The sequence below is a fragment of the Gekko japonicus genome, unplaced genomic scaffold (assembly GCF_001447785.1).
Source record: "Gekko japonicus isolate JY-2015 unplaced genomic scaffold, Gekko_japonicus_V1.1 scaffold4057, whole genome shotgun sequence".
In the NCBI taxonomy this organism is placed as follows: domain Eukaryota; kingdom Metazoa; phylum Chordata; class Lepidosauria; order Squamata; family Gekkonidae; genus Gekko; species Gekko japonicus.
In genome coordinates this window covers 90,042-98,542 of record NW_015162600.1, presented here as the reverse complement: position 1 = coordinate 98,542, position 8,501 = coordinate 90,042, and the positions used below count along the sequence as shown (strand labels likewise).

Genomic DNA, 8,501 nt, shown 5'->3' with positions numbered 1-8,501 from the left:
TTCTTCTTCTTCTTCTTCTTCTTCTTCTTCCGATTCAAAGGGAACAATAAGCAGCCAACTTGACATGGCTTCATTGATCTCCACCTCCCATTTCCCCCTCTGTATTTATCACCTCACCATGAATTACTTGGCTCAGGTGGCTAATGACCGCTGAGGCAAGTACTGACACAGGAAAATCTACATACCAATGCAGAAGCGAGCGTTGAAAACAAAATAGATGGCAATCTGACACTAGACAATGCAGAAACCAGGATCCAAGGCAATGCAATGAAAACAGATATTCCAAGGCAAGGGGGAACAAGGTCGAGTGCTAATAAATAAAATGTGGAGTGAGTGCCAGATGCAGAATGGACCTTAGTTCCACTAGCTTCTGTTATCCTCCCGCCCCTCAGCTCACTGTTCCCAAAACTTATATTGTAATCTCCTCAGAGCACGGCCCTTTCTTTTTGCTTACAGCCCTGAAAAGCACTATCCGTGTCTGTGTGGGTATGATAAGTAAATAATAAAACAGATCGTTATTACAACAACATGTGTAGGTTCGTTGCTGCTTACATTTTTGGGGAGCGCCTACATGTGCCAAGCTACCAAGAGCAGGAGATTGGGCCCTCTTGGTACCTCGAGCTGCCTTTTCGGCCTTTATGATGGAATTGTCCTTGGCTGCTGTGAGAAGAAGTTCCTGTTTAGCAACCAGGTATCGAGTGGCTTCTCTTTTGTAAGGGACACAGAAATTTCATTCACGAGTCAGAAAGGGCCACTATGGCAGATTAGGAAACACCTGAAGAAAATGCCTCCCCAAAGAAATGATCCTTTTGAGTGGGATTAATGCTTCGGATCCTGGTAAACTTCAAGGTGTTCCCCCCCCCCTCCCCTTCACCATACTGAACCTGCAGATATTATGTTTCTTTGAAAAAGTCAGCGGTATCGCGAGGCGGAGTTCCAGGCATGAGCACATGAATTGCAATTTGAGCTTCCTGGAAGATTTGTCCTCATAAAGCTTTTCCCAGCGGGCCCGGCGGCCACTTGGCCTGAATGGGACTGGCCTCCTTGCTGAAACTAATGACAGCCTTGGTAAACCCCCAGGGAAATCCAACACCACTTAAGGGTCATGATTAAGGCAGGTGTCCAAAGGACAGCTGCAAATGTGATAATTGCCCATGACAGTGATCGTTTGGAGCATAATTCATTCGTCCTTCCAGCCCCCTTGCACAATTGGCTTCTAAATAGACACTTGTCCGTTCACCCGGAGCGATCAAATATCATCCCCAAGGGACTAAGCACAAACGCTTTATAAAGTGGGGAAAAGGGGGTCCTTTTTCTAAATTTTCTATTCAGTACACACATTACACAAATATAACAGGATCCAATCCTGCAATGTTCCACCAAAATATGTAAGAAAAAACTGACCAAGCACTATTGGCCCATTTCTGTGATGAGCCCCAACAATTAATTTATTCCTCTGCATCTTTTCTAAAGCTTCAAGCAGTTGTTTCATAACTGTGGTCTGAGGTGCCTATCTCCATTGTTGGATCAGAACAAAATTAGCAGCGTGTGGGAACGTCCAGCATATGTCTGCTTGACAGTTCCTGGGGTGGATCCAGAAATGGACCTGGGAATTATGTATTGTATAGTTAGGCCTTAAGGAACATAGGTGTGGGAGTCCTCACTTGGAGAAAAGTGTATATAAATGAACTCATAGAATCATAGAGTTGGAAGGTACCTCCAGAGTCATCTAGTCCAACCCCCTGCACAATGCAGGGAATTCACAAAGACCTCCCCACACACCCCCAGTGTCCCCTGTTTTATGCCCAGAAGTTATAATTCATATTATTTTGATTTATTGGGATTATTTTTATCTTCCTTTCCAAATAATACCTTTGTTTAAAGCAGCTAAGAAAGCTGAAAAGCAATGGGCATCAAAAGCGAAAATATATTTTTAAAAAATACATCGACGACTGAAACAGCAGAAAAGGGATGAAAAACAACAAAGTGGGTCAGAGCAAAACAAGGAACACAACCATAGACAGCTTCAAGCCACAAACACAGACAACTTCAGGAGGAGAATAAATAGACATAAGGAGCAGAAGTCCATCAGTGGCTATTAGCCACAAGGTGTATATGGAACACTCTGTCCGAGGCAGTGAAGCTCTGTAATCCTGGTGCTTGGGGGGGGGGCAATAGTGGGAAGGCTTCTGGACCACTGGTGGACCTCCTGAGTTTTGGCCACTGTGTGACACAGAAACGGTGATCCCACACACTAAATAGTCCACTTTCGATGGACTTTCAATGCACTTTCCAACTGGATTTTGCCAGTTCACACAGTAAAATCCAGTTGGAAAGTGCATTGAAAGTGGATTATTGAGTGTGTGTAATCGCAGCCTGTCCAACTGGATAGTAGGCCATTGGCCTGATCCAACATGGCTTCTCTTATGTTCTTCTGAACCAGATGGATGGGGGTAAAAAGATTTATGAATTGTTCCATCATGGGTTTGTGTGTTGTTTTTTCCCCCTGTTGTAGACTGCAAACTAAATGGTGAAATCAAATTGATCTTGGGAGGATCTGATTTTCGCAAGCGCAGACCACGCTCATGTGACAACACGCAAAAAATGGCGACTGAAAATTTCGTGGAATTCTTGAACAAACTCAAGGAAATGCATGAGAAGGAGGTCCAAGGTAAGAAAACATCTGGGAGTCCTTCATTAATGCCGAACCACCCAGCCCACAACCGGGACGCTCCCCTCAGAGGCTTCTGGACTTAGAGGCTGAGTCTTCTCTGTCGGCCCACCCCCACAAAGAGGAGGAGGAAGAAGAAGAAGAAGAAGAAGAAGAAGAAGAAGAAGAAGAAGAAGAAGAAGAAGAAGAAGAAGAAGAAGAAGAAGAAGAAGAAGAAGAAGAAGAGGAGGAGGAGGAGGAGATTGGATTTATACCCCGCCCTTCACTACCCAAAGGAGTCTCAGAGTGGTTTACAATCTCCTTTCCCTTCCCCTCCCCACAACAGACACTCTGTGAGGTAGTTGGGGCTGAGAGAGCTCTTGACAGAAACTGCTCTTTTTCAAGAACAACCCTTATCAGAGCTATGGCTTGCCCAAGGTCATCCAGTCAGGTGCAAGTGGAGGAGTGGGGAATCAAACCCGGTTTTCCCAGATTAGAGTCCAAGCACTTAACCACTACACCAAAAGGGTTGGGTCCTACCCACTTTTCCACTGCCACAAGAGGAGCAGTCTCCTCGTTTCCCTTACTGCAGTATTCATCTGGTATGGCTTTTTGCCCACAGAGGTCATATGATCCCTGGCATAGCCTTTTGAGGGGTCAAATGGGGAGGTCCTCCTCCCTCTCATGCTTGTAAAGTGCCATCAAGTTGCAGCCAACTTTTGGCAACCCCAGCAAGGGGCTTTCAAGGCAGGTGAGAGGCAGAGGCGGTTGGCCATGGCCTTCCTCTGCAGAGTCTTCCTTGGTGGTCTCCCTTCCAAGTACTTAGCTTCCGAGATCTGACCAGATTGGTCTAAAGCATGCCACCTTTCCTCCTCCCTCTCACACCTGTAGAAAAACTGACAGGATCCAACCCAATCTTATTTTGCCCAAGGCTGATCGTATCTTGGGCAGGCTTAGATGAGGATGGGATTTACACAGGGGTGAAAGCCAGTGTCTGGTAACCAGCTGGAGTCTGGGAAAGAGGGACAAAGGGGGCCCTGTCAGTGCAATGGCACACTTCTTGGGAAAACCCAAAAAGTAAAGTAATGTTGTCACGGAGACAGCGATTTTTTAATTTTTTTTGTCATTTTTGTTCCACTGGCTGACAAAGCAGTAGCAGGCAGCAAGGGTTGCCTGGCAACCTTTTAAAAAATATTTTACTATTGTAATAGTTCTGACAAGAGCTGTCCTTGAAAGGGCAGTTCTCTCAGAGCTCTCTCAGCCCCACCTACCTCACAGGATGTCTGTTGTGGGGAGGGGAAGGGAAAGGAGTTTGTAAGCCGCTCTGAGACTCAGAGTGAAGGGCAGGGTATAAATTCAATCTCCTCCTCCTCCTCCTCCTCCTCCTCCTTCTTCTTCTTCTTCTTCTTCATGTGCCTTCTGGATTTTCCTAATTCAGGTGGTGAATGATCACTATAACACAATATCTAGGGACGTGTGGGCCCAGCCAAGATGACTGGCCACAAGGGGCGGGGCCTTTTCTATCACAGCCCCTTTTCTGTAATGGAATAGCTCCCCAAACGTGTTGTCCTTGTGCCTGATTTCTCCCAGGTGTTTAGTGGGGTGGAGGGAATGAAACATTTGTACTTTTGGAGAGCCCATGGCTGCTGTGTTGTTGGTTTCAGTTGTTGTTGGCCTGCTGGTTTATTTTTCATTGTTTTGAAGGGCTTGCGTTGTTTTAAATTTCTCCGCAGACCATGGAGGTCATGGGCCAGAATAGAAATCTTTTAGATAAATAAATGTTGTATGCTTTTCACAATTTAAAAAAGGAGTGAAGAAGAGGAGTTAGTCCAAACAAATCAACAGAAGGCCGTGCTGTTTCTCTCCTCATTGATAGGACTCTGATATTTCCTTCACTATGTGCCCCCCCCCGGGGGGGGAACTAAACCCAAACAAATGATAACCATGTACACTACGCTTGTTATTCCAGTTTGGTTCTTGCATCTGTTAAACACCTTCATTATGCTATGTGCTAATTTGCTGCTCACCCTGCACCTATACGTATAGACTGGTAACTTCCATTTCAGTATACCTGAAGAAGTGTGCATGCACAGGAAAGCTTATACCTTGAAGAAAACTTTCTTAGTCTTAAAGGTGCCGCTGGACTCAAACTTCCTTTGTTCTGCTGCTTCAGGAATCTGGATAGTCCTATTTTGGCAAACAGTCCTACGCCAACAAGTTGTTGTGTGAATGCAGTTTGCAAACGAGAATGTCATCTAATCCACCCAGACTCCTTAGAAGTACCATGTGACATTTGGACTGTCAAGTGATCTGCACCAAGGGTCTAGCATCTTGTCTAAACGTTCCTTATTCAACTCTTTCAGGCCTGCAGACAAAACTGAACGAGCTAACCAATGAGAAGTGTCGGTGAGTGAAGGAGATACGGTTCCGTTCAACATTCTGCGGGGAAAGGTGGATTTTAGATTGTTCATTTTAGAATATTCAGGGCCATGGTCATGCGTAAAGCACTCCACAGAATAGGTATGGGAAATTAGGAGCTGGGACTGGACTCGGTCTTAGCTGGGTTTGTATGAAGGTCTGTTTGAATGCACCAATAAGGGGATTCCTGCGACAGGGGAAACCCTTTTTTCAGTGCCTGTCATCTCCGAGTTGGAAAATTCCCAGAGATTTGGGGGGTGGAGCCTGGGGAGGCTGGGATTGGGGACAGGAGGGGTCTCAGCAGGGTATAATGCCAGAGAGTCCTCTCTCCAAAGTAGCCATTATCTCCAGGTGAACTAATTTCTGTCACCTGGGGATCACAGTTGTAATCCCAGGAGATCTCCTGGCCCCTCTCGGAAGTTGGCAACTCTATTCCTCCCACGTGGATTAATGAAATTATAATATCGACATGCACCTATTTGCTCACGACACATGCTAAATAATGCAGTTTCCAAACCGCTTCAGTCACCCTTTGCAAGTGGATTTTGCCATTTCACACAGACCGATTTCACACAAGAGCTGCGCCGTGGTCGCGCCTCCCTTTGCCTCCCAGAGCTCTTTTTGTAGCAGGAACTCCTTTGCATATTAGGCGACACACCCCTAATGTAGCCAATCCTCCAAGAGCTTACAGTAGCCCTTGTAAGAAGAGCTCTGTAAGCTCTTGGAGGATTGGCTACATTACAGATGTGTCGCCTAATATGCAAAGGAGCTCCTGCTACAAAGAGAGCCCTGCAACTGAAAAAGAACACATATAGCTTCGCACAAAGGAAATTTAGCAGTTGTACTACTTCATGATGTGGAGTGGAAGTGCAGTAGTGTGTGTGGGTGTGTGGGGGTGTGTGTGTGTGTGGGTGGGTGGGTGTGTGTGTGAAAGTGCCCTATGACAAGCAAGGGGGGGTCTCTTGTTGGGGTATCAGAATCCACCAGCCTTTTTATTTTGCCCTCTTTGTTCTCCCTGAAATTAGAGATACCCAGAGAATAGAAGAGCTCTTCGCCAAAAACCACCAGCTACGAGAACAGCAGAAAGTCCTTAAAGACAATGTGAAGGTGTTGGAAAACAGGTAAATCATATGCATCCGCGTGTCAGCGAAGCCCAGCAAATATCTGGCTTTCCTTCATCACCATCTTCCACACCCCTATATGGGCTCTGGCCCATCAATGCTTAGGCAGCAATACATTCATTACTCTATAAGGAGCTTTGAGACTCTGTGTTATACACTTGTCAGGGATGCTCTAGGCCAGTGATGGTGAACCTTTTAGAGACTGAGTCCCCAAACTGCGACCCAAAACCCACTTATTTATTGCAAAGTGCCAACACGGCAATTTAACCTGAATACTGAGGTTTTACTTTAGAAAAAACAACTCATACATTCTTAAGATGATCCAAACGAAGTAAGGAAAGCAATCCCAAATGCTTTCATTTACTTAAAATTACTTGGCAGAGAATTCAACACTTTAATGATGGTCTGGGCCTGGCTGGGGTGATGGCACGTGTGCCCACAGAGAGGGCTCTGAGTGCCACCTCTGGCACCCGTGCCATAGGTTCGCCACCACTGCTCTAGGCTGATCCTGCATTGAGCAGGGGGTTGGACTAGATGGCCTGTATGGCCCCTTCCAACTCTGTGTGATTCTATGAGTCTATGATTCTATGATTCTATTCTGCATGTGCTTGTCATCTTATTATTAACACTTTTTAAAAACTGCTGCCGGAATTGCAGGGGTGGGATTCTTGGAGACAGACATCACAGAGGACCAGCCAAGTTTGCACAATGTACAGTCAGCTATGGCTTCAAACGTACAGTACTAATTTTGCCAGAGTTCTGTCCCTGAAACGAACAGTATATATTTAGACTTGAATTCAGTGGTGGGGCATTCAGAGAGGGCCTCTGAGTTCTAAAAATATTGCAAGTCTTCATGATACAGAGAGAACACCTATATTCTAAAAATATTACATCTGTCTTTGTCCACAGAGCCGCCCTCTGCTCTAAAAATGTTATATCTGTCTTCATAGAGCATTATACCCCAACGTGGTGCCAATGGAGACCATGGTGTCCCCGCCAGGTGTTTTTGGGAAGTGTTTGCCCAACAAGGTTTCTGATTGGCTATTGGAGATTTGAATAGCTGGGCAGATTTTTTAAAAAAAATTTGCTTCGGCAGCAGCTGCCATTGCAACACAAGGATTTTCACTCCACCTACTGCAGTGGTCACTTTGTGGCTGGCTCCACCTCCTGTGGCAGCCATGCCATGGCTGCCATTTTGTTCCTGCGCCCACCCCACCATGCCAGAATTCTAAAGATGCCTGCAAGCTGAAAAAGGTTGGGGACCCCTAACATAGAGAGAGCCTCTCCATTCTAAAAATGTTACATCTGTCTTCACATAGAGAGAACCCCTCTGCTCTAAAGACATTACATCTGTCTTCCTAGAGAGAGTACACCTCTGGTTTTAAAATGTTGTATCTGTCTTCACCCTTCATTGTTTGTACTTCCTTCAGGTTACGAGCTGGTCTCTGTGACAGATGCCAAGTTACTCAAGAGCTTGCGAAGAAGAAGCAGCACGAATTTGGGAAGGCCCATTTCCAGAGCCTCCAACACATCTTCATCCTCAGTAAGCAGAGCAGAGATCTGGAGTTCTATCCCATGTCTGATAGTGAGAGAGTTGGGCACCCTGGCCACGCTACTTTTTTGAACAAAAAAATGGGAACTTACTTTGCTTCTGAAAAATCAGAACTTTTGGGCATCGTAGTACCAAGTGAGATGTTTTTAGTCTTGCTTTGTCAGCTCCACGGTTTCTGTTATATTTCAGGTGTCAGAAACTGACAGTTTGCATGTTCAAAACTGAAGTGCAAACACAAATAATAAATGAATCCAACTGGGACAAAGACAAAATTCAGAGAATGCATTTCAGAGAATGTGGAAGCCTGCAAATGGGATATCACCAACTCAAATGAGAAAGCACCTGGCAGAGGATGACAGAACCCAAATGGCCTAGTGGTTAAGAGGGTCAGACTAGGACCTAGCACAACTGAGTTTGAATCCCTACTCTTTCATGAAAGCTTGCTCAGTGACTCTGGGCCCTGTCCCAATATTGTGCTCTAACCTACCTCAGAAGAATTTCCTGCCAGACGATGTAGTGATGCCCACACCTATAGAGAGCTAAGAAAGGGGATTAGACAGAAGATAGGTCCATCAATGGCTACTAACCATGATGACTAAAGGGAACCACCACATTCAGAGGCAGTCAACCTCCAAAGACCAGTGCCAGGAGGCAACATCATGGGAAGGCCTCGGACTCCATGCCCTGTTGTTGGCCCTCCAGAGGAACTGGTTGGCCACTGTGGGAGATGGGATGCTGGACTGGATGGACCCTCACTGGT

At 45.8% G+C, this 8,501-nt stretch overlaps 1 protein-coding gene across 1 annotated transcript in view; it reads left to right on the top strand.

The window, feature by feature from the left end:
• Positions 1-2,524: 2,524 nt before the first annotated feature.
• Positions 2,525-8,501, top strand: part of RBBP8NL (RBBP8 N-terminal like) — a gene marked incomplete at its 3' end in the record, with an annotated part of 36,887 nt that continues 30,910 nt past the window's right edge. The window contains exons 1-4 of the mRNA XM_015406471.1: positions 2,525-2,671; positions 5,014-5,056; positions 6,094-6,189; positions 7,620-7,732. Coding sequence (XP_015261957.1) covers positions 2,605-2,671; positions 5,014-5,056; positions 6,094-6,189; positions 7,620-7,732 — 319 coding nt within the window. The remainder of the gene's footprint in view (positions 2,672-5,013; positions 5,057-6,093; positions 6,190-7,619; positions 7,733-8,501) is intronic.